Genomic DNA, 26,642 nt, shown 5'->3' with positions numbered 1-26,642 from the left:
CCTCGGCTGCAGAGTGAGGCGGTGTGTGATTGGTCACACCCCCTTGTCTTTGTGTGGCGCAAAGGATTGTGGGTAGCCCTTGACTGAATGCTCATTTGTGTGTGAGAGTGGGGAAAAAAGGGGGGGGCTGAGTTTGTGTGTGTGTGTGGGCGCGTGAGAACTGAGCAGGACGACGCCTGTGTGTGTGTGTGTGAGGAGGGGGAGGAGCTGAGAGTGTGTGTGAAAGAGAGGAGGATGAGCTAGCGTGTGTGTTTGAGTGTGTGTGTGAGAGAGATCTGCGTTACCAGCAGGAGCTGCACTGGATTTTTACCAGATCTTTTTCTTCTGAAGCAGGATCAATAACAGCTGAGGTACCTGTGTGTGAGTTTGTGTATGTGTGTGTTTGTGAGTGGCTGAGTGTGTGTCTCACTCTCATGTCTGTCATTAGCTAGCCTGGTAGCATCTACTGCAGCTGCTAGTTAGCATTAGCAGCATAGCATCCCAGCTCCACAGAGAGAGAGGGGGGCGGGAGAAAGAGGGAGGGAGGGAGAGAGAGAGAGAGAGAGAGAGAGAGAGAGAGAGAGAGAGAGAGAGAGAGAGAGAGGTAGACGCAGATATGCTGCAGGAGAGAGAGATAACGCAGGTTAATAGAAAGAGGGAGAGAGATGGAGGGAGAGAGAAATGGAGGGTGAGAGAGAGTGGGTGAGGGAGGAGGGAGCTCATGACAAAAGGAGGGGGTGTGGTTTAGAGCTGTGGACAAAGGAGGCTGGCTGATTGTTTACTACCACTGCAGTGAGAGACGTGGACGATCAATGCTCCTCTTCCTCTCTCTCCTTTCCTCACCCTCTGCCTCAAACACAGCTGCTCCCCTCCTCTCCCCCCCTCACTCTCTGTGACTGTGTAGTAGTAATGGAGCGAGCAGAGTTAGCACAAGGTAACAGCTGCTGCTACAAAATGGCTCTTCTCCCCCTCCATCAGTCAGTTGATCTCCCTCCCTTCTTCACAAACACTCTGACAGCAGAAGCAGTCCGACTGAACAGCTGATACTTCTCTCTGTACGGATGATGCACACTCATAATGACGTACTGTAAGCTATCTCTTAGCTGCTGTGTGACTTTCAGCTGCAGGAGGAGCAGAATGAAGCAGCAGTCAGGTTTAAAGCAGAGACAGTCCCAGACAGACCCAGAAACAGACGGAAAATACAGCTAGTAAATATAGCAGACTACAAATAGTCTGTGATGGTTGTAGGGTTGTCATGATTTTTATGCACGATTGTAGTCAAATCAGATGAAATCCAAACCTGTTTTAGCTATAAAAATAAAAGTCCTAGGTACACAAGAATTAGCTCATTTTAATTACCAAAAATGCAGCCAGACTCCTACACAATGCTTTAATTGCACAAAATCCTTCGTAAAACATTTTATACAGTCTCCTCTACTGCTCTCTCCTTCTGTTTGTAAAAGACATACATGTTACTTTTTCATCCCAATGCGACGCTAAAAGGACCTGGCAGTACATGTAGTATATCAATAAAAATTGTAGGAGCAGAGGTAAAGAAATTGTAGTAGTAGAAGCAGCGGGTCTAGCAGTTATAGTAGTAATAGTAGGAGATGTCTGAAGTGGTATTAGAGGCCCTCAGGTTTCTAAGCAGCCATATTCTGATTATCCTGAGCTATGATTCAATTCGTTTTGACATCACAATGTATCACGATTCCTCAATTTTCTATATTATTGCACATTGTAAAAATCAGCAGTCATAGAAGTTAAAGGACTTCAGTAGAAGTTGTTGTTCGTTTCGATTAAGGTTATTCTGTCAACAACTCAAGTTGCGATACATCCTCAACTTTCTATATCACTGCACATGGCTACACTTTTTCATTAATGAAGACATTAGTCATATAAATATGAACTCCCTTTTATATTTTATCTGTAGCCAGAAAATCTATGAGCAACATCAGTACCCAACAATCCATCCTATTCTGTCACTGCGTCGATGAATAGTCCTCATCCACATCGTGAAGAATCGATTGATTTCAACAACAGAGCACAAGCAGTGTTGGGACTAACACGTTACTAACTTACAGTAACACAACTACTATTAGCGGTAACTAGTAGTAACAAATTGGTTATTTTCCAGATTGATTAACGCTGTTACAAAAGCTGATATTTAAAAGCACTAGTTATTCGTTACTTTATGTGAAACAGCCAACAAGCGGGCAAGGTGAAGCTAACATCAGCACAGTAGCATCATGGAAGAAAGAACACTGTTAACGACAGGTGATCACTCAGTTAGCTTTCAGCTTCCGAAATAGACATTATTTTCAATGCTCGAGTTAAACGACAAGAATATATCAGTGAGCGGTAGGAAGTACTTTGATCACAAGTACGAAGCACCGAGCTAAACAACAACACACTTCTACTAAACTAGCTGTTAGAGAGCTAAACAACACACTTCTACTAAACTAGCTGTCAGAGAGCTAAACAACAACACACTTCTACTAAACTAGCTGTTAGAGAGCTAAACAACACACTTCTACTAAACTAGCTGTCAGAGAGCTAAACAACAACACACTTCTACTAAACTAGCTGTTAGAGAGCTAAACAACAACACACTTCTACTAAACTAGCTGTTAGAGAGCTAAACAACAACACACTTCTACTAAACTAGCTGTCAGAGAGCTAAACAACAACACACTTCTACTAAACTAGCTGTCAGAGAGCTAAACAACAACACACTTCTACTAAACTAGCTGTCAGAGAGCTAAACAACACACTTCTACTAAACTAGCTGTCAGAGAGCTAAACAACAACACACTTCTACTAAACTAGCTGTTAGAGAGCTAAACAACAACACACTTCTACTAAACTAGCTGTTAGAGAGCTAAACAACAACACACTTCTACTAAACTAGCTGTTAGAGAGCTAAACAACAACACACTTCTACTAAACTAGCTATCAGAGAGCTAAACAACAACACACTTCTACTAAACTAGCTGTTAGAGAGCTAAACAACAACACACTTCTACTAAACTAGCTGTTAGAGAGCTAAACAACAACACACTTCTACTAAACTAGCTGTTAGAGAGCTAAACAACAACACACTTCTACTAAACTAGCTGTTAGAGAGCTAAACAACAACACACTTCTACTAAACTAGCTATCAGAGAGCTAAACAACAACACACTTCTACTAAACTAGCTGTTAGAGAGCTAAACAACAACACACTTCTACTAAACTAGCTGTCAGAGAGCTAAACAACAACACACTTCTACTAAACTAGCTGTCAGAGAGCTAAACAACAACACACTTCTACTAAACTAGCTGTTAGAGAGCTAAACAACAACACACTTCTACTAAACTAGCTGTTAGAGAGCTAAACAACAACACACTTCTACTAAACTAGCTATCAGAGAGCTAAACAACAACACACTTCTACTAAACTAGCTGTTAGAGAGCTAAACAACAACACACTTCTACTAAACTAGCTGTCAGAGAGCTAAACAACAACACACTTCTACTAAACTAGCTGTTAGAGAGCTAAACAACAACACACTTCTACTAAACTAGCTGTCAGAGAGCTAAACAACAACACACTTCTACTAAACTAGCTGTCAGAGAGCTAAACAACAACACACTTCTACTAAACTAGCTGTTAGAGAGCTAAACAACAACACACTTCTACTAAACTAGCTGTCAGAGAGCTAAACAACACACTTCTACTAAACTAGCTGTCAGAGAGCTAAACAACACACTTCTACTAAACTAGCTGTTAGAGAGCTAAACAACAACAACACACTTCTACTAAACTAGCTGTTAGAGAGCTAAACAACAACACACTTCTACTGAACTAGCTGTTAGAGAGCTAAACAACAACACACTTCTACTAAACTAGCTGTCAGAGAGCTAAACAACAACACACTTCTACTAAACTAGCTGTTAGAGAGCTAAACAACAACACACTTCTACTGAACTAGCTGTCAGAGAGCTAAACAACAACACACTTCTACTAAACTAGCTGTCAGAGAGCTAAACAACAACACACTTCTACTAAACTAGCTGTCAGAGAGCTAAACAACACACTTCTACTAAACTAGCTGTCAGAGAGCTAAACAACAACACACTTCTACTAAACTAGCTGTCAGAGAGCTAAACAACAACACACTTCTACTAAACTAGCTGTCAGAGAGCTAAACAACAACACACTTCTACTAAACTAGCTGTTAGAGAGCTAAACAACAACACACTTCTACTAAACTAGCTGTTAGAGAGCTAAACAACAACACACTTCTACTAAACTAGCTATCAGAGAGCTAAACAACAACACACTTCTACTAAACTAGCTGTTAGAGAGCTAAACAACAACACACTTCTACTAAACTAGCTGTTAGAGAGCTAAACAACAACACACTTCTACTAAACTAGCTGTCAGAGAGCTAAACAACAACACACTTCTACTAAACTAGCTGTTAGAGAGCTAAACAACAACACACTTCTACTAAACTAGCTGTTAGAGAGCTAAACAACAACACACTTCTACTAAACTAGCTGTCAGAGAGCTAAACAACAACACACTTCTACTAAACTAGCTGTTAGAGAGCTAAACAACAACACACTTCTACTAAACTAGCTGTTAGAGAGCTAAACAACACACTTCTACTAAACTAGCGGTCAGAGAGCTAAACAACAACACACTTCTACTAAACTAGCTGTCAGAGAGCTAAACAACAACACACTTCTACTAAACTAGCTGTCAGAGAGCTAAACAACAACACACTTCTACTAAACTAGCTGTTAGAGAGCTAAACAACACACTTCTACTAAACTAGCGGTTAGAGAGCTAAACAACAACACACTTCTACTAAACTAGCTGTTAGAGAGCTAAACAACACACTTCTACTAAACTAGCTGTCAGAGAGCTAAACAACAACACACTTCTACTAAACTAGCTGTTAGAGAGCTAAACAACACACTTCTACTAAACTAGCGGTTAGAGAGCTAAACAACAACACACTTCTACTAAACTAGCTGTTAGAGAGCTAAACAACACACTTCTACTAAACTAGCTGTCAGAGAGCTAAACAACAACACACTTCTACTAAACTAGCTGTCAGAGAGCTAAACAACACACTTCTACTAAACTAGCTGTCAGAGAGCTAAACAACACACTTCTACTAAACTAGCTGTTAGAGAGCTAAACAACAACACGCTTCTACTAAACTAGCTGTCAGAGAGCTAAACAACAACACACTTCTACTAAACTAGCTGTCAGAGAGCTAAACAACAACACACTTCTACTAAACTAGCTGTTGGAGAGTTAAACAACAACATGTTTTTGATTTAAAACACCCTTAAAGCTCCCTGATCTTTAAGCCGTACTATAGAGTGATAGAAAGGGATGTTGACGGCGACGTGCTTCATATCAACTGTTGAGTCCGTTGCCTTAAGACAATTAACTAAAATACAGACATATTGAAAATGATGACAATGTTATTTGAAATGTGCGAGTTGTCACAACTCAATTCTGCCGCAGCAACACTAAATAATGTGAACATTAATATGAGCATTGAAGCAAATAAAGTAAAGCTCAAGTTACTTTCCCAAGTATCTTGTTACATTTATAAAGCAGAAACTCTTTTAGTTACTTTTTGATAATAGTAACTTGTAACTGTAGCTAGTTACTTATTTTCAGTAACATGCCCAACACTGCGTGTAAGTATTGTTTCTAAAGCTGTGCAGAGAAGGACAAACTGGCGAGCAGAAAAAAGTATGAAGCAGCTTCACAAAGATCACACTCGAGACAGCCCACTCGCTTGTCGAGAATTTTCCTGAATATTTCCTGCTGCGTTTTCACTTTGGCTCACAAGAAGATTTTACTTACGGCTGTGAGGAAAAGTTTGCGTTCACACATGCTGCTTGCATCAAAAGCTTGTAACTTTTTTTTTCTTAAGTTTTGAAAATGTTTTGAACAGTCGTAGTATTTCATTTTATTTTAATCTACATTATTAACCCTGCTCCTCCTCTCTCTCTCTGTCCCTCCTCACCCTGCTCCTCCTCTCTCTCTCTCTCTCTCTCTCTGTCCCTCCTCACCCTGCTCATATTCTCTCTCTCTGTCCCTCCTCACCCTGCTCCTCTCTCTCTCTCTCTCTCTCTCTCTGTCCCTCCTCACCCTGCTCCTCATCTCTCTCTCTCTCTGTCCCTCCTCACCCTGCTCCTCATCTCTCTCTCTCTCTCTGTCCCTCCTCACCCTGCTCCTCCTCTCTCTCTCTCTCTGTCCCTCCTCACCCTGCTCCTCATCTCTCTCTCTCTCTCTGTCCCTCCTCACCCTGCTCCTCCTCTCTCTCTCTCTCTGTCCCTCCTCACCCTGCTCCTCCTCTCTCTCTCTCTCTCTCTCTGTCCCTCCTCACCCTGCTCCTCCTCTCTCTCTCTCTCTGTCCCTCCTCACCCTGCTCCTCCTCTCTCTCTCTGTCCCTCCTCACCCTGCTCCTCCTCTCTCTCTCTGTCCCCCTTCACCCTGCTCCTCCTCTCTCTCTCTGTCCCTCCTCACCCTGCTCCTCCTCTCTCTCTCTCTCTCTGTCCCTCCTCACCCTGCTCCTCCTCTCTCTCTCTCTCTCTCTCTGTCCCTCCTCACCCTGCTCCTCCTCTCTCTCTCTCTCTGTCCCTCCTCACCCTGCTCCTCCTCTCTCTCTCTGTCCCTCCTCACCCTGCTCCTCCTCTCTCTCTCTGTCCCTCCTCACCCTGCTCCTCCTCTCTCTCTCTCTGTCCCTCCTCACCCTGCTCCTCCTCTCTCTCTCTGTCCCTCCTCACCCTGCTCCTCCTCTCTCTCTCTGTCCCCCTTCACCCTGCTCCTCCTCTCTCTCTCTGTCCCTCCTCACCCTGCTCCTCCTCTCTCTCTCTCTCTCTGTCCCTCCTCACCCTGCTCCTCCTCTCTCTCTCTCTCTCTCTCTCTGTCCCTCCTCACCCTGCTCCTCCTCTCTCTCTCTCTCTCTCTGTCCCTCCTCACCCTGCTCCTCCTCTCTCTCTCTCTCTCTCTGTCTGTCCCTCCTCACCCTGCTCCTCCTCTCTCTCTCTCTCTCTGTCCCTCCTCACCCTGCTCCTCCTCCTCTCTCTCTCTCTCTGTCCCTCCTCACCCTGCTCCTCCTCTCTCTCTCTCTGTCCCTCCTCACCCTGCTCCTCCTCTCTCTCTCTGTCCCTCCTCACCCTGCTCCTCCTCTCTCTCTCTCTCTGTCCCTCCTCACCCTGCTCCTCCTCTCTCCCTCTCTGTCTGTCCCTCCTCACCCTGCTCCTCCTCTCTCTCTCTCTGTCCCTCCTCACCCTGCTCCTCCTCTCTCTCTCTGTCCCTCCTCACCCTGCTCCTCCTCTCTCTCTCTCTCTGTCCCTCCTCACCCTGCTCCTCCTCTCTCTCTCTCTCTCTCTGTCCCTCCTCACCCTGCTCCTCCTCTCTCTCTCTGTCCCTCCTCACCCTGCTCCTCCTCTCTCTCTCTCTCTGTCTGTCCCTCCTCACCCTGCTCCTCCTCTCTCTCTCTCTGTCCCTCCTCACCCTGCTCCTCCTCCTCTCTCTCTCTGTCCCTCCTCACCCTGCTCCTCCTCTCTCTCTCTCTCTGTCCCTCCTCACCCTGCTCCTCCTCTCTCTCTCTCTCTGTCCCTCCTCACCCTGCTCCTCCTCTCTCTCTCTCTGTCCCTCCTCACCCTGCTCCTCATCTCTCTCTCTCTCTGTCCCTCCTCACCCTGCTCCTCCTCTCTCTCTCTCTCTGTCCCTCCTCACCCTGCTCCTCCTCTCTCTCTCTCTGTCCCTCCTCACCCTGCTCCTCCTCTCTCTCTCTCTCTGTCCCTCCTCACCCTGCTCCTCCTCTCTCTCTCTCTCTGTCCCTCCTCACCCTGCTCCTCCTCTCTCTCTCTCTCTGTCCCTCCTCACCCTGCTCCTCCTCTCTCTCTCTCTGTCCCTCCTCACCCTGCTCCTCCTCTCTCTCTCTCTGTCCCTCCTCACCCTGCTCCTCATCTCTCTCTCTCTCTGTCCCTCCTCACCCTGCTCCTCCTCTCTCTCTCTCTCTGTCCCTCCTCACCCTGCTCCTCCTCTCTCTCTCTCTCTGTCCCTCCTCACCCTGCTCCTCCTCTCTCTCTCTCTCTCTCTGTCTGTCCCTCCTCACCCTGCTCCTCCTCTCTCTCTCTGTCCCTCCTCACCCTGCTCCTCCTGTCTCTCTCTCTCTGTCCCTCCTCACCCTGCTCCTGCTCTCTCTCTCTCTGTCCCTCCTCACCCTGCTCCTCATCTCTCTCTGTCCCTCCTCACCCTGCTCCTCCTCTCTCTCTCTCTCTCTCTGTCCCTCCTCACCCTGCTCCTCCTCTCTCTCTCTCTCTCTGTCCCTCCTCACCCTGCTCCTCATCTCTCTCTCCCTCCTCACCCTGCTCCTCCTCTCTCTCTCTCTGTCTCTCTTCACCCTGCTCCTCCTGTCTCTCTCTCTCTGTCCCTCCTCACCCTGCTCCTCCTCTCTCTCTCTCTCTCTCTCTGTCCCTCCTCACCCTGCTCCTCCTCTCTCTCTCTCTCTGTCCCTCCTCACCCTGCTCCTCCTCTCTCTCTCTCTCTGTCCCTCCTCACCCTGCTCCTCCTCTCTCTCTCTCTGTCCCTCCTCACCCTGCTCCTCCTCTCTCTCTCTCTCTCTCTGTCTGTCCCTCCTCACCCTGCTCCTCCTCTCTCTCTGTCTCTCTTCACCCTGCTCCTCCTCTCTCTCTCTCTGTCCCTCCTCACCCTGCTCCTCCTCTCTCTCTCTCTGTCTCTCTTCACCCTGCTCCTCCTCTCTCTCTCTCTCTGTCCCTCCTCACCCTGCTCCTCATCTCTCTCTGTCCCTCCTCACCCTGCTCCTCCTCTCTCTCTCTCTGTCTCTCTTCACCCTGCTCCTCCTGTCTCTCTCTCTCTGTCCCTCCTCACCCTGCTCCTCCTCTCTCTCTCTCTCTCTGTCCCTCCTCACCCTGCTCCTCATCTCTCTCTCCCTCCTCACCCTGCTCCTCCTCTCTCTCTCTCTGTGTCTCTTCACCCTGCTCCTCCTGTCTCTCTCTCTCTGTCCCTCCTCACCCTGCTCCTCCTCTCTCTCTCTCTCTCTCTGTCCCTCCTCACCCTGCTCCTCCTCTCTGTGTCTGAGCTTTAAAAATCCTGCCTTTCTCACCTGTCCACAGGTGAGTGTGACAGTCAGATCATTACAGAACGTTACAAAAAAAATATTACACCTGTCATAGCCTGTCTGTTCTGGAGGAGTAAACTGACCCTGAACGCACCATGAGGAGCATCAGGAAGTGACCTTTACTCAGCTGCCCCCCCCTCCTTAATGTGCGTGTGTGTGCAATGATCAGCGCTCATTTCTCTGCAGCTGTCAGAGTGTGTGTGCGTGTGCGTGCGCGTGTGCGTGTGCGTGTGTGTGTGTGTGCGTGTGCGTGTGTCGTCGGGGGGAGGTCAGCAGCTGTTCTTCTTCTCAGGCTGGAATGTCGTTGTGTCTTCCTGTTAATATTTCTTCCATTTTATTTTAATGTTGATATTGTTTAGCTGCGGTTATTTTTTACATGTTTGTTCTCACACACTTGACAGTACTCACTCTGTCGTGATTAGCTGTTTTTTTCTTTGTAAACTATACAAAATCAGCGGTGATAGGTCATCTTCTGCCTCTCTGACTGCTGTGGAGTGTGTTACAGTTTGTGTGTGTGTAGATTTAAATTAGTGTTAACTTGTGTTTCCAGCGTAAAGCGACAGGTTGTCTCCTTTTTGTTAACTCTGATTTAAACATGTTAAAGTTCCTGATGAATCCATCAATGTTTTTATTACACTTAAGAGATTTAGGACGCACTCACACTAGGCAACGTTGTCCCGTACCGTGCTTTAGCACAATGGCCCCCCCTCCCCATTCCCCCTCTTGCCTGCTCTCACACTGCTCCAGGCCAGCGCACGGAGTCGAAAATAAATAAAATAAAAGGGGACGCGTGGTCACGTCTTCGTCTGCACATCAGAGAACTTTGTGTCTTATTTTGAGTTGTGTCACTCGGTAGTGTCTCGAAGCATCAGCTGTCTTAAACCACTTCACCACCTAATATGAATGTTATCCTCCTTCTTATTTAGAAAAGTAAAAAAACAGATGTTAATGCAGATTCAAATGCAGCAGCGATTTGTGATGGAAGTGGGATCAGATTGACTCTGATTTTCAGATTTTTTTTGGGTAATAAAAAGTGTTTAAAGTTGGAACAAATTTTCAAAATCACACAAAACAAGTCAAAAGGCCTCTTCCTTAAACTGTAAAACACCTCAGTAATAGAGCTTTCACACCTGCAGAAAACTCCTGAAAGACTCCTTATATTTCCAGGAGCGGTTGCATGTGTGAACACAGACAGACACATTTTTTGTTCGGACTTCACCTGGAGTTTCTCCTCCAGCCTCCTCGTATTTATTCTGCAGAAAGTCAGAGTGAGCTGATGTGAGAACACAGCAGGATATAATCAGGAGAATTCACCTGGAGCCAGTGGGAGGGGGTGGTGACATTTCTATACTGTTACTGCTGCACAGTGCGCCGCTAAGACTTCCGTACATGTAAATATACTGCAGCATGACGTCGTCTGCTCTCCAGTATGTTCTTCTCCACTCTTTAGTTCAGACTGTGATTCTGTTGAAATACACGCAGCATTGATATAAAGAGTCATATTCTCATTACTCTGTTGCTTCTTCCGCTACAGCATCAAGTTTGGATTCATACTCCGCTGAAAGTAGTTCCCAACAACAAACAATTTCCTCCAGTTTGAGTAACAGTGTTTAAAATACTTCAGCCCAGACGTGTTACTAAAACACTGAACATCTGATTTTAAAATTTAAATAATAGTGAAGTTTTTAAGGGTCAGTTCAAACCAATGAGCTGAGAGACGGACAGTAAATGAGGTTTTTAGAAACACGTTTTGTTTTCTGAAGGATGACCTGTGGTTCACTTTATCTTCTTCACTTGAACACGGCGTCATTCCTAACATCTGTGTGCATAAAGGTTAAATGGTCATCGCATATTGAGCTTTAATTCTCCCTCAGCAGAGTTTTTATTTTTGTTGACATGACAGAAAAATCCCACCGCCTCAGACTGGAGACAAAACACTGCTCGTGATTTAAAACCTGTTTCTCTCTTTTCTCAGGTGATGTGTCACCCATCAGTATGTCCCCCATCAGCCAATCACAGTTCATCCCTTTGGGAGAAGTACTGTTATTGGCTATCTCTGCTATGAACTCCGCCCACAAGCCTGTGACTCAGGAGGCTCTGACCGAACATCTGCAGACATGTTTCCCAGGTAACAACACTTTTTGATGTACATGTTCTTCAACTGCTGCTACTCTGCAGGTAAAAGGTACCGGCCTTCATAACGAGACGTACACATGATGACTGCTCAGAAGGAAAGACACGGCGTAAAACATGACAACATGGCGGATGTCATATGTTAAGAATGTGTTATTTAGTTGTTTTCTGGAAACACCGGCTTTACCGTTATTATTCTTTCCCGCCTGGCTTGAAGCTGCAGGTCTTAGTTGTGCGACAAAAATGAAGACATTATCAGCAGCCGGAGTAAAGTGTCTGAAATGTGTCGAATGAGTGCACCTTGTAGTCCACTACAGAGAACTCCCTCCGTAGGGAGGAGGGAAGGAGACGAGAGTGAATTTGGGGGTTAACCACGGAGCGTTGAGATTGCACAGGTCACGTGATTTAAACCTCAGCACATTTCTTGCTTGCATCCACACCTGCAGCTCACTGATGATCCTGAGCAAGCAGCGTAGCAGTTACCTCATTTGTCAACCGTGGTTGAGAAGTATTTTATAGTGTGACCCGTGTCCGCTCTGCTAATATGGAGGAGGCGGAGCTTTATGGTGTATTCTACAACCAGCCAGCAGGGGGAGCTCTAAATGACTTTTCTTCTCCAGTCTTTTTAAAGTCTACGCTGCACACTGTGATCAGGAGGGAGGCTTCACAGAGGTTCAGGAGTGAATACTTGTAGTTCCACCTGTTGCAGTGAGGCCACGCCCCTTTTTTACCCCTCTGCATTGAACTGAAGCGACACATGGAGGGGATCACAGGGCTTCAGGTGTTTTTCAGTAAATCATCGAGCATTAACGTGCTACACATGAGAAGTGTGTGTGTGTGTGTGTGTGTGTGTGTGTGTGTGTGTGTGTGTGTGTGTGTGTGTGTGTGTGTGTGTGTGTGTGTGTGTGTGTGTGTGTGTGTGTGTGTGTGTGTGTGTGTGTGTGTGTGTGTGTGTGTGTGTGTGTGTGTGTATGTGTGTGTGTGTGTGTGTGTGTGTGTGTGTGTGTGTGGGGGGGGGTCTGGGTTTCCCTCTTTAGAGAAATTGCGTCATCTCACCAAAGCAACTGCACAAGCATGATGTAATGACGGGCAACACACACTCTATAGAGTGTCAGTCTGATTAGATAAGTTGATCACAGTGATTCTCTGTGATCTGATACGTCACTTTCTGATAAATTCAATATTGAATGAATACATTCAAAATGTACTTAAAATATTTTGATGTGATTTTAAATTATCTGAAGTAGGGACGTGTGCTTTTAGTATCATTAAAGATTAACTGTTGTCACCTTCGCTAGATGGTACCAGAACATTAGTAATCTTTAACACATTACTAATATTTATGTTGGTTCTCAATGGTGGTCAAATATTTTACCACGCTGGCCGCAACTAGCTGGGGCTGTAGTCGGTCAATGAGCCTTCTTTCCTCGCTCTAACGCCCGGATGTAAACAAGCACAGTGAATGGAGAGCATCTCGTATGAGCAGAGCATCTGGAAGGATTTAGAAAAAGGAGATAAAGGTATTTGTAGGTTCAGGTTAATCTGACATATCGAGTTGAGCAATGTGTGCTGAGTGTGGACGTAAACCTGCAAGGAGGGCCGATGATGGCGGTGCAAACGTTAGCCACACTTAGCAAACAAAACTACATTGTTTACCCGCAGTCAGATTCTGCTCAGTATTACTGTTTCCTGTGTGTTTTCTTACTTTTAGACTAGTCGGTTATGGACTTTGAAATAGGTCGCTTGGAACATCCCTAATCTGAGGGTCGTGGGTGTTTAGAGAAAAATAAAGTTGTGTGATCCTGAAATAAGTTTTTGTTCCAGAATGATCTCTAGATGCAGGTTCAGTTTTGCAGGATTCCAGGTTTGGTTTTATTATCCCTCTACAGAGCTGTATTAAACATACATCCTTCATGAGGCTGCTTAATGTTTTAGGGCGCACTCACACAGCAATCTGTACCGTGCCTAAGCATGTTTAACCCTGAAAGTCCAGTTCATTGGAATAGTGTGAGTGCTGCGTACAGTGCAGAAGCTCAGTACCTTGGCCCTGGTACGGTTGGAGGACTGGGGATTTCAGGATGGTACCCTTGCTTAGGTACGAGCACAAGTACAGGTACGTCGTCTTGCATAACTGAGGAATCCAGGAGTGTAAGAGAGCTGTATCTGACCTAAACCACCCTGGTGCTGACTCTTCTTGAAAACAACAGAACACGTCATGATCATGTTGAAGCCATCTGATGACATGCGTATTAGAGGTAACCGTGCTCAGGTCCGGTTGGGCTCGGTGCAGTGTTTAGTGGAGGCGGGACAATAATGCTTCTACATGGTACTGGGCAACTTGGTCAAGTGTGAGTGCACCCTTAGGACACTTTAGTTTCATTTACAATAGGAGTCCAGAGCTCCTGAAAGAGACTTTAGTAAACTCTGCTAACTGTTGTTCAAACAGGACCTTTGGGGTGTGCCCTGCGGTGTTGGACCTTTGTGATTGGTGGAGTATTAGTGTGGCTGATCTGGGCAGCAGTTGAGAACAAGTGTTAACACTCTGCATTAACAATGCGTCTCCATTGAGTACTAAAGAACAGAACTCACATCCAAATAAGCTTAATTTCTTAATCTTCATAAAAGTGCTGTCAACATTAAAATTCCTAAGCTTCCTCAGAAAGTGCACATGCTGATGAGCTTTTTTGCAGACAGCTTCAGTTTGGAGCTCAAAGGTGAGTTTGTCATCGATGATAGTCCCCAGGTACTTGTATTGGTGCACCACCTCAACAGCCTGGTTGTTAATAAAAACAGGGGAAATTAGGGATTTTTCCTGAAATCCACTGTCATTTCTTTAGTCTTTAGGACATTAATGTCCAGGAACTGCACCAGTCTGTGAATTCACTCAGGACTGGGCTGTGATCTGGATCATCAGTGCTCAGGAGGGAAACGATCACAGAGTCATCTGCGAACTTGATGATGTGCCAGTTCTCATGTCTGCTTTGACACTCATTCTTGTATAGTACAAATAAAAGGGGAGAAAGGACACATCCCTGGGGTGATCCAGTAGAGGAATAAAAAACATCTGAACAAATGCCATTTGCTCTCACACTGTGACCAACAGTTAAGAAAAGGAAATAAGGCAAAACTAGCAAGAACTTAAATAAAGACCACACAAGACTGGGGGAACTTTCAGTTTATGATCCAACAGTCTGGAGGTCTTTTGGTGTAACTTGGCTAAACAAAGAGAGACGAGGAGGAGACACGCCAACTGTAAAATAAAAACTCTTCAGAAGAACAAACGTGACCACAATCATCTGATTTTAGCCCAAAAACACAGTATATTTTAAAAAATATATACCTTCAATAGTTTAAACTAAACTTGAGCTATACGTGTTTCCTGTTAATAAATTCCTGCAGATTACACAGAACTGACCAATATTTCACATGTGCTGCAAACCGGGCTGTAGGATGTTGGTAAAAATGGACTCTATGATCATTTCTCTTTCTGACATAAATATACAAGTACAGGATTTCTCCTCTCCATCTTCTGAGTCCAGTAGATTCTCCAATCCCAGACCAAGTCGGAGTCACCAGTCCTGACAATCAGGGCTGGAGTTGGACTTTAGTCTGAGTCCTGGACTCAAGTCCTACGACACTGTTAACAACTTTTTAAAATTGTATAATCTATTGTTACACATCTGTTTGGACATCATGCTGTATGTGATGGTATTTACGCTTCTCTCCCAAACTGTATAGAATGCTGACAGCTTTTATTCACTCTTATTTTATTTTTATTCCTGCTTATTCAAGTACTACAAAAATGACATGTTTTTTTTTTTACAAAATAAATATTGTATACCAACCTTTGTTGTTAATGTGGTTCCTCACCTTATTTTTTATTTTTTTTAGTAAAATCTAAAAAAGTGAAAGGTTGCTGGGAGTGGAAGATGCTAATTTGTGACCCCACCTCACCTGATAACTTCCTTATACATCAAACAACTTCATTTGAAGGTTTACAGACATGAGCTCTGACTGTTAAAGACCACATGAAGTACATTAAAGTAGTTCGGACGAGAGACAACCTGGACATGTAACATGAGTTTCTCTCACTCAGTTAGGACCCAATTTGTTCTGAGTGCCCTGCAGGTCAGTGACTGGCTGGAGTTAGTCTGAACCACTTTAAAAGTGGGTTAGAATTTATTTAACTCACTCTTGTGTCTCAGGTAATAATAATAGAAAACTGATGTTGAAAACTGTTGAAGTGATATGATTGGCCGTAGGACTCACTGTGACGGAGAACAACAACAGTGATGTATCGGCTAGCTGTATTTCTGTTTATTTAAGTCTATTGTATTGTATGGATCTCCATTAGTAAAGTTGTGTTAAATATCAACCGTTATTGACGGCTGGTTGAGAGCCAATCTGCCCCGCGGGGACGTTAAAGAGGGCACGCATTGAACCGATAATGGCTCTAACAGTTTGAATCATCAGCTCGATGAAGAGGCTGCAAGCTGAGCTGTCGCTTAAGAACGTGCATTTGACTACAAGGGGTGCCTACTAGTTTCTAACTGTTTCACATTTTAAGCAGAGTGATCAGCTTTGACGTGTGTGTGTGTGTGTGTGTGTGTGTGTGTGTGTGTGTGTGTGTGTGTGTGTGTGTGTGTGTGTGTGTGTGTGTGTGTGTGTGTGTGTGTGTGTGTGTGTGTGTGTGTGTGTGTGTGTGTGTGTGTGTGTGTGTGTGTGTGTGTGTGTGTGTGTGTGTGTGTGTGTGTGTGTGTGTGTGTGTGTGTGTGTGTGTGTGTGTGTGTGTGTGTGTGTGTGTGTGTGTGTGTGTGTGTGTGTGTGTGTGTGTGTGTGTGTGTGTGTGTGTTGCATCACTTTGGCTGGTCTAAAAGACTGGTATGATGTAACTGCAAGTAATACCTCCACACTGACGGAGACAGAGAGAGAGGCAATGAGGAGACCATGGAGGCCGTCTTAGTTTACTGAGTGTGGACAATATGAAAGGAGCTCCATATATCAGACATACGGCTTAATAAAAACCGTCCGTCTTCAACCAGAAAATAAGATCTGATGTTTGATTCTTCTCATTCTGAAATGACATGAGTAGTACCTACACAAAGTGATGTCTTCAGCCTGAAGCATACAGGGTCCACTGAAAGTTGTTGTTTTTGTCCCTGCCAGGCTCAGAGTGTTAAATCCTGTTTCCACCAAGCAGTCCAGTTTGGTTCAGTAGAGTTCAGTACGGTAAACCCGGAACTTACTTGCGTTTCCACAGCCAACTGTACCCTTATTTTTTGCAGCGAGTAATCCAGATGGAGATAGCCGAGTCAGTTATGTCACAGAACATCACCCAACAGACGGGTACCAAAAAAGTAGGACGGTACGGTTCCATTAGTGTGTGTGTGTGTGTGTGTGTGTGTGTGTGTGTGTGTGTGTGTGTCTGTGTGTCTGTGTGTCTGTGTGTGTGTGTGTGTGTGTGTGTGTGTGTGTGTGAGAGAAACTTATTTCTCAGTTGTCGTCCTCATAACTTGTACAGTGTGATTCTTGTAAAACATGAAGAGTGTTCCTGCTCTAACTGGTGTCTGTCTCTGGTTCCTCTCAGGTGTTCCCACGCCAACAGAGGAGGTTCTGCACCACACGTTGGGCATGCTGGTCCGTGAGCGGAAGATCTACCCAACACCTGACGGATATTTTATCGTCACCCCTCAGACATACTTCATCACCCCGAGCCTCATCAGAACCAGCTCCAAGTGGTACCACTTAGACGAGCGGTCAGCTGAGCGACACCAGCAGCAGCATCAGAACCAGCAGACGCAGTGCACCTCCCCTCTCTCGGGCACCATCACCCCCTCCACCTCTGGACCCGTCAGGGACAGATTGCACCCTAAGTCCAGCCAGAACCACAGCGGGGGAGGAGGAGGAGGCGGGGATACATTCTACAACAACAGTTACCGTGGTGAAGACCCTCCCAGCCACCACACCACCCTGTCACGCAGATCCCCCAAAGACCACCGGGAGGCGTACTCGTCCCCACACTCCCCACAAACTCCTCCTCAGCAGGCAGGAGGAACCACGGAGAAGAGCCGCAGCAGCCTCGGGTTCCCCTTCAAGACGGACACACTCACCAAGCACCGAGGAGGGGGAGGGGGCGGGGGAGGAGGAGGGACAGGAACAGGAGAGGTGGAGAAACAGGCAGGTGGAGGCAGTGGAACAGGAAGTCGTAAGTTTGGCCTGAAGCTGTTCCGTCTGAGCTTTAAGAAGGACAAGGCCAAGCAGCTGGCCACCTTCTCGGCTCAGTTCCCTCCTGAGGAGTGGCCGCTCCGCGACGAGGAGGTGCCCAGCCAGCTGCCCCGCCACGTTGAGATGGAGATCATCCGCAGGATCAACCCTGACCTCACGGTGGAGAACCTGGCTCGCCATACAGCCGTCATGAAGCGTCTGGAAGAGGAGCGTGCTCAGAGGAGCAAAGCTTCATCAGCCAATCAGAGCTCGAGGAGCAGGAGGAGCGGGGGCCGTCATAGGAAGCAGTCTCAGGCCAAACTGAGCCGCTCTCACAGTAAGACCAGGGCATCCCGTGGTGAGCCCAGTGACCTGGAGCTGCCCGACCGGGACTACCGAGCATACTCATCCTCGCTGGCCCGGTCGCCGAGGGAACACGCCCTCGCCATGGAACGGCAGCGTGCCCGGCTTCATCTGGCGCACAGCAACCCCAACATCCTCGATTCCTCCCACCTTCCTGTCACTCCTGAGTGGGACGTGTCTGGAGAGCTCGCCAAGCGCCGCACAGAGATGCCTTTCCCCGAGCCGAGCCACGGCCCTTCGGCCCACCACTCCAAAGTGCACCGCTCACACTCGCACACCCAGGAGAGGAAGTCCAGGAATGAGCGCAGCGACAAGGCCAAGGAGCGATCCCGGTCCATGGACAATTCCAAAGGACCGCTCGGGGCCGGGCTCATCGGGCCGCCGGATTACTATGACGACCGGAGCCGCTACTACACAGACGATGGAACCCTCAGAGCCAATCAGAGCTCCGCTCATTACTCTCGAGCCACGCCCCCTTCGGCTAAGCATCCTGTGGACTCTTTAGGGCTGGATGGTGGGCGGAGCTTAGAGAAGAGTAAGAGCAGGGACAGCCTGCCCGCTTACTCTCCAAAACCACTTCTCCCCTCCATCCCCCCGGATGATTACTTCCAGTGCTCGGGTTCATCTGAGGCCGTCCTCACAGCTGCTAACACGCTTGGAACTCTGGGTAAGAGCAGCCACGAGGGGTTAAAAGTGGGCGGGACTGACAGGCAGACTGACAGACAGACTCCCCACACCCTGGACAGTAAGGAGGACTTGTCAAAGGTTGGGCCTAAAGGGGGCAGCCTGCCTCCGATACCTCTGTCTATTCCTGACCCCCCGCTTGCCAACGGCAGACCCCCCCACAGCTCCTCCTCTGGTCAGGAGAAACGTAAGGAGATCTTTAGTAAAGACACACTCTTCAAACCTCCTCCCAGCCTCCCCCTACCTGGGTACAGCTCCCTGAGGAAAACCCCCGCTCTGGTCGCTTCTACCCTGTCCTCATCCTGTGATGCTATTGATTCCCAGGAGGCCTTTGACGCCCCAAAACCTCTGGTGGCCACATCGTCCGCCCCTCCACCAGGGATCGAAGCGACTCCTGGTGCCGCAGAGGCCTCTTTTGACTACTACAACGTGTCCGACGATGAGGAGCTGGAGGAGGGTGGGGCTAAGAGTCGAGGGGAGGACGAGAAGTCTGGAGGAGGTGTTGTTGGGAGGGGAGGGGGTGGAGCAGGGACCATGCAGTGGCTGCTGGAGAGGGAGAAGGAGAGGGACCTTCAGAGGAGGTTTGAGAGGACTCTGGCCTTCCCTGGTGCTAAAGAGAACCTTCCAGAACCCGCTCAGAACCAGCAGTCAGCTCACTCTGCTCGACTGGACAGCATGGACTCCAGCTCGGTAACTGTGGACAGTGGATTCAACTCACCAAGGTGAGAACATTCATACTGAGTGTGAACTACACAGGTGCATGTTGGTCCTTAGTCACTCTCACTAAGAGAGAGAGGCAGAAGGAAAAGTTTGTGTCCTCGGACACAATTTAGTTTATTCAAAAAGCTTTAAGATTAACCATCAACTATCACTAATCAAGTTGTTCTTAAAACCACTGAACAGACTTATTTTAGTTTGATAACAGAACAGTGTTTAGGTTTATTGCCACACATTTAACATGGCTTTGTTGATTCCTTTAACCCATTGAGAATTAAAACCAATAAAGACCATGAATTCATCAGATGTGTGATCATTAGAATCAGTGTCTCTGAAGCTCTTCAGTGGATTCAGTATGTGATGGGACTGTGAGCTGAGATGCTGCTAATATTGTTAGCTTAGTTATCAGGTTAAAATCTGTTTGACGAGCTGAGCGACAAACCAGGGTCTCCTCCTCTCCAAAACATCTGTAACCTGTGAATAGGGCTGGGCGATATGACCTCAAATCAACATCACGATTAATTGAACATTTGACCTCGATGACGATTAATGAAGGATTTTGCCCTCATAGTTCACTGACATGCTCTCTACTGTAAATATGCTAAACTATTAAATCTGGGATATGTTTTCTAATGACAAAGTTCATATCTGATTAACTATTCTGTGGTTTTTAATTGAATATTTTAAACTGAAATCAAAGCATCGCTTGAAATGAAAACAACACATTTTAGTTTTAAAGTAGAAATGAACCTCTCTAAAACATGATCAAGATTACGTCAGTTAAAGGTTCTGAATGTCAGTTTCGATTAATTTCCCAGCCCTACTTGTGAATTTAACCTGTAAGAAAGGTGGAGGGGATGTGACTGGGTCAACACTGCTGCAGGGACAGTTTTAAAGACAAGCTGACGGACCAAGTCTTCGATTATCAACATCTGTACAACGTGTCATTGTGACAAACATGTCTGTCAAAACATCTGGCGACAGATGAGTTCTGTTCTAGAAGTCGACTAAAAAACCTGAAAAACGAATCAATGGAAACAAGTCTAGGAGTCTAGGAGTCTAGGAGTCTAGGTCTAGGAAAATGTTGGAGAAACTGAGTGAGATTGTGAGTTCTGTCCACAGGTCATAGGTCACCTGAGCTGATTCGATGTTACTATTGTGTTTTAATCTAAGAACTCACATTATAGTAACCTTCTGGGTGTCGCCTTGTCTGTTTTCATCCTGCACATCAGGTAGTGTCACACAGCCTGAGCGCTCGGGTGTGCCCTCTAGAGGTATCCTCCAGTAACACCCTTAGTGCATAACCAAGAGCGTGTAGGATTACGCTCATGATTTAGCCAGCTGTGTGCGCTGCCTTAAAGTGCCACTAACACGTCTCTGTCGTTCTCTGTAACCTTCTGCCATCTGAGGAGTGAAATACCGTTTCTGCTTCAAGACGAGCTCGATCTAAAAAGTTGACATGACTTATAACAGGAAGAAGAGACAATGGGATGAACAAATATATATTTGTCATTAACACAAAGTTTTTACAATTTTTAACGAGACGTCTTGTTACCCTGACCTGCTCAGAGTCTACTAAATGAATCAAAGATAGTCACTATAGAACATAATTAAGTCTAAATTAGGATCAATGACGATGACAACATAAATCAGTATGTAGTGATGCAGTGCTGAACTCGTCACCAAACTTAAAGGAGCAATATGTAACTCTGACACCTAGTGTTTAAAATGGGTACTGCAGTCTAAATTCTAGACATTGTAGAGAGCTGTCTCCCCCCCCCCCCCCCCCCCCCCCCCCCCTCCTCTAGAGTCGATGCTCATGCAGGTCACCATGGACACTGAAGCTTCAGTGTTTATCCAGCTCTGTATGGGTCTGTAAACCTTTCTGTGTTCTAACCTCTCTCCATTTTTCAAAAGCATCTCCAATATTGATCCTAGTTTGAGCACGTTTCTGCTCGTGGAGCTTATTAGAAACATGCAGAGGCTTTTTAGGTCGGGTACAATCACTTCTATCTGAACCACTTCTCTTGCCCGCTTCCATCGCTGCAACACCTGTTGGTTTGACCTGATAACTGCTCTCATATCTGACAAACCGAGGGGCGTCCAAAACGGCCGTGTGGGGGTGTCTTAAAATCAAAACAAATCCAGATCATTCAGGACCAGAATCTAAAGTTAGAAGGAGGACATACTGGCTGCTGCACTTCAACATAGCGTGTTTCCTTAACGTCCTAATGTCCGCTACACACAAGGCGACGTGAGGTGCAGCAGGTGAACACACAGTCTTCATGTTACAATGTTACAATTCACTTAGCAGACGCTTTTATCCAAAGCGACGTACAGAGAGTAAGTACAACACTAATCCCATTCATACAGCGCCACCGAAGCAGCGGGAGCAATGCAGGGTTAAGTGTCTTGCCCAAGGACACATCAGACATGTTGCCCAACTGGGGATCGAACCCTCGACCTTTCGGTTGAAAGGCGATGACTCAACTGAGCCACAGCCGCCCATTCTTCATCAATGAATGTAGTCAAACTTACCTGCTGAGTCGAGCACCGGTTTTCTCCTACACCACTTCCCTCTCCGTTGCCTAGCTGCGATGTGACTTCCTTTTTCTATAAATATGTTCAGACTCGCTGTATGTCAGCATGTCTGAGGATTTCTAGTTCAAGAGGGTTAGAGTGCAAGGACCTATCTCTGTCCCCTGTTGCCATGGTGAATCGTAGTATCGGGGGCTCCATTAATGTTGGCTTTTTATTGTCGTGGTGCACACGCTGAACTCCAAGTGAACCAACTCAGAGTTTACTGAACTAACTCATATCAGCTGTTCTGAAAACACCTGAGGGTAAATCAACTCAGAGTTTAGGGTCAGACTGAGACTTTGATGAACCTCCTTTCTGAAACGGGTCCCACCTCCTGTGATCCCGCCTCCTGTGATGTTATGTTTGTACTATTTTGTAAAATCTCCCTCTCTCTCTCTCTCTGTCTGCAGGACGAGGGAGAGTTTGGCGTCGAACACCTCCTCCATCGTGGAGAGTAACCGTCGGCAGAACCTGGCTCTGAGCCCCGGACACCTCGGCATCACCTCCGGGAACGGACCCCCGTTCTCCTTCAGAGCCATCCCAGAACCTTCCGGAACCCAACCTGAGAAACTCCAGAAGCCCAACGCCTGCCTCGCGTCAATCACCAGTGTGTAGGGGGCGGGGCTAAGGGCTGGGAGGAGCGCTGAGACCCGATGGATAGGAACTACAAATCCAACCCCCCCCCCCCCCCCCCCAAAAAAAAAAGGACTGTTACACCTTCAGACTGACGGACTGTCTGAGTCAGTGGAACTGTTAACACACACACACACACACACACACACACACACACACACACACACACACACACACACACACACACACCAGGCAGACTCTAACATTATCATCTACAGCCTCCAGTTTACACACCGCTGTTGTGTTGTTTCACTTATGTGGGTTGTAGTTGTGTGTGTGTGTGTGTGTGTGTGTGTGTGTGTGCACGTGTGTGTATTATCTGTTATCTCAGGTCATGTTATTTCCCATCTGGCTGCTCCAAGTCAGCACGTCTCCCTCTGCTGGTGCCTCCTGGTATTACACTCTGAAAAAGCTGCAAAGCTGCTCTGCTGACTACTGATGCTGAGGTTACACACACACACACACACACACACCTGGTACTAACATGAGTGTGCACAGGTGATCTGAACCCCCCTCCCTGCTCATTGAGGAGGTAAACATAGATGTGATTTCTATCATGAAAAACACTTAAAATAGAAGTTACTCTCTGTCTCTTCATTCATATTTTTCAGGATCGTCCCTTAATCAAAATTTAATTCAGTGTATCTTATCTGACTAAAGCAGGAGGGTATTTTGTCCTGTTTATTTCAGGTGTGAACCTGAAAAAAGAAACAGGTTCTCTCAAGAGAAGAAACCAACCTTTAAAATGTTTCATGGAGGTCAGATCTATCGTTTCAGATGCATTCAAGGTAGCCTGGAAATCGAAACGCTGGCTGGCTTTCACGTCACGGCGTCAAGTAGAAATGTTTGATCTAGATCAGATAGTTAGCTGCACATTAATCCAGATATCTGTTGATAGAGTCGTCGGATTACCGCTGATGTTCGTCGCTTTGGGTTAAAGCGTCTGCTGACTGGAATGTCATTAACGCAGTTTGTTCTCTGTCCACTTTTGGTTTCCATACCAACTGTTTTTCCTGCACACAACAAAGTCTGCTGATTCATAATATGTCATAGCAGAACATCCAGAGCCTGTGTACAGATTCTACGTGTATAAAATGTAAATAGAGTTTATCTTTATCTGGACCAGAGCAGCTCTGAATGTGGTCTGAGGGATCAGAACTCTGCCGGTCTAAGGTGTGTTTTCACCTGAACCTGCATCTCCATGAACTCATGTTAGTACCGGGTGTGAACGAGGCCTCTCTCTCTCTCTCTCTCTCTCTCTCCCTCTCTCAGCAGAGAGAGGGGCTTGATATTCAAACATGTGAGACGTTCAGACAGGTGGTCGATGTGTTCCCACAGTTTTCTGATGTAGAATGAAGCAGAGCAGCTCTCACCTGTTGTTACCTTCCTGCAGACAGACCCTCCTCTTCCTCTCTGTGACTCCTCATGTCCCCATACTGACCTCTGCACAGGACAGGAGGAACTCACCTGTATCAACCAGTATCGTCACTCTACCGGAATATCAAACTCCAATACCATTCTTGTAAAAATCTCAAATTTCACCAGTTTCGATACCACAGCAACAAAATTCGATTGTTTTTTAATCAACAGAAACTCCGACAGTACTTTGTCTAAATTTCACAAAAACATTGGCAACATGTTGGTACCATAACGTTGACTGAGGCCCTGTGTCTACCTGCAGCTGTATGTCTTGTTTCCATGACAACAGGCCGCTGCGATTTGAGATCGTCTTTCTCCTTCACTTTGAGCGTCAAACGGAGGATGCTCGCCCTCCTACTTTGTCTGAACTCAGTAATAAAGACGCCGCTGCTATCACGGCTACAGCCGGACACGGAGTGAGGACCAGACCGATCTACTTCATGATTGGCTGTTTGAAAAAACGCAATGACGTCAACAGCGCTCTTCTGAAAAGTTTAACAATTTTCAACACAAAGCGCTCGGAGTGGCTGCACTAAAAAAGGCAGAACTCTCTGGGCGCCTCCTGCTGCACACGCTCTCTCCTCTTTGGAAACAATTTCAAAAGACGCCATGTGGTCATGGGGCCTGACTGGAGATCTGTCGTTTTTTACAGCTTTGATCATTTAGACGTGGTTAGTATGAAATGAGAACGACAGTGAGGAGAGGAAACAAAGAAATATAAGAACTGAGTAAATAAGATGTGAAATACTTTATTTCTATTCAAATACCTGAATATATGTACAGTGTATAGAAACTTTTATTTATGGACATGTAAGGCAGTGTTAATGACACACTGCTCTTTGTTTCTCTCCTCACATGAAGAACAACTTTATATTTTATTGATTTATATAAACTTTATTAACGTCTAAAACCCTGATTCACAGTACAAATCACATGATATCAAATCTGTTTGGTTACCACGGCAACACAAATCAAAGTACCCGATATCAGGTAATGTCTGGTTTCTATGAACAACAATCACAGGTAAAATCCTGATCCAATGTATTTGTGTAATTTAGACCATGTGCAGGAGTCTGCAAGAGACTTTTAATGGACTTAATGGATTAACTCATCCATTCAAAGCAGAGGGAGCAACTTGTGGTTAAGTGTTTTACCCAAGGACACATGGGACATGTGGCTGCAGGAGCAGGGGATCAAACCCCTGACCTTCCAGTTCAGAGACGACGACTCTAAAAACTGAGCCACAGCCGCCCCATGCACATTTCTTATGAAACAGACGTTGCGTTTTCATATTTTTCTGTGCTTTCGAGATGTTCGATCACTAAAATAAAAAAGATTGTATCGTTTGAATACAGCATCGAACATTTACCTCCAAACAGACATGATGCTGTGTGGATGTTAAAGAGACAAATATTCTTAATTCAAACACGATGAATTAATGTCATATTCAAACTCATAACCTTGTTTTCTAAACGTGCCGTCGCTCTGAATCTAAAGCTGGTGAACTATGTTTGCACAGCGTCCAAACTCTTTCTGGTTTAAGGAGGTTACAAAGAATCCACAAGGTCTGACAAGAAAAAGATTGTGAAAACATGTGCCATTAATGCCATTTTTTAAACTCATCATGAAAGACCCAACAGCCAATCACAGAGCAGACATAAACTGTGGCTAACGTTAGCAGTGCTAACGCCGACAGACTTTAACCTCCATTTACTAGACCAGTATTCTGAGACACCGCGCTGCTTCTGGGCTTGTTTACATCATGTAGCATTAGACCAGCGTATCGGACCTGATATTACGATTAGTAGTTTAAGTAGTTTTTGCAAATCGTGCACATCTCTACCTTCAAACATGAGGAAAAATAATTAAGCTAACGTTAGCAGCAGCTCTTCCTCTGTCATCTGCAGCCCCCCCAAAGAGCAGCAGAAGAGTTTGATTTGAGCATGAAGCTTCTTTATTCAGGCTCTCGGGTCAGTTTGTTTCCGAAAGGAGGAGGAGGAGGAGGAGGAGGAGATGATGAGACGAAGATGAGACGGAGCAGCTTCAGGAGGACGTGAGGAGTCACAGTCAGAGAGCAAGCAGCTGACTTTAAAAAAACACTGAGATGAAATGTGTGACATCAGAGGATGACGATTGTGCTGAATGTCAGAGTTTAGCTGAGTGAGTGTGTGTGTGTGAGAGGTGTGACACACAACAAGAAGGGACTTTACTTTCCTGTTTCAGTATTACTACATGCTAACAACGCTCTACCATCCACTCACACTTCACTTCTACCCGGGTCGTCACGATACCACAGTCTCAAACTTTAACGATATCCATTCACAACAATAGAGGTCCTAGTCCGTCTAAACTGCACAAAAACATTGGCAACATATCGGTACTGAAACGTTGCCAATGTTTTTGTGCAGTTTAGACATGGGCAGGAACTTTTTGTAAAACAAAACTATTGTTTTTAAATGTGGTATTGAAAATAGGAACATTTTGACGACCTTACTCTTAACCATCCATCCACACACACACAGAGTCACCTCCATGATTACTTGACTTTCACCTCAAACTGGATCGTCCCCTGAGCCGCTCTCACTCCTGGTGCTACGATGTGTTCTGGTGTGTGTCGGCCATGATGACAGTGATGATGTAATGGAGTATTAAACGACTTCTCTCACAGGTGTGTACAGGTTAGCTCTCGGCATCAGTGTAAACAGGTCACACATGGACTGATGGACCACTCGACTCACACACTGGGGGGGGGGGGGGGGA

At 46.1% G+C, this 26,642-nt stretch overlaps 1 protein-coding gene across 1 annotated transcript; it reads left to right on the top strand.

The window, feature by feature from the left end:
* LOC132982538 (storkhead-box protein 2-like) lies at nt 1-26,642 on the top strand. Its single transcript, XM_061049093.1, has 4 exons — nt 1-350; nt 11,125-11,277; nt 16,870-19,255; nt 22,241-26,642. The coding sequence occupies exons 2-4, from the start codon at nt 11,145-11,147 to the stop codon at nt 22,443-22,445; spliced, it is 2,724 nt and encodes a 907-aa protein (XP_060905076.1). The 5' UTR covers nt 1-350; nt 11,125-11,144; the 3' UTR covers nt 22,446-26,642.

The sequence above is a fragment of the Labrus mixtus genome, chromosome 10 (assembly GCF_963584025.1).
Source record: "Labrus mixtus chromosome 10, fLabMix1.1, whole genome shotgun sequence".
Classification (NCBI taxonomy): domain Eukaryota; kingdom Metazoa; phylum Chordata; class Actinopteri; order Labriformes; family Labridae; genus Labrus; species Labrus mixtus.
This window is presented reverse-complemented; position numbering and strand designations above follow the sequence as displayed.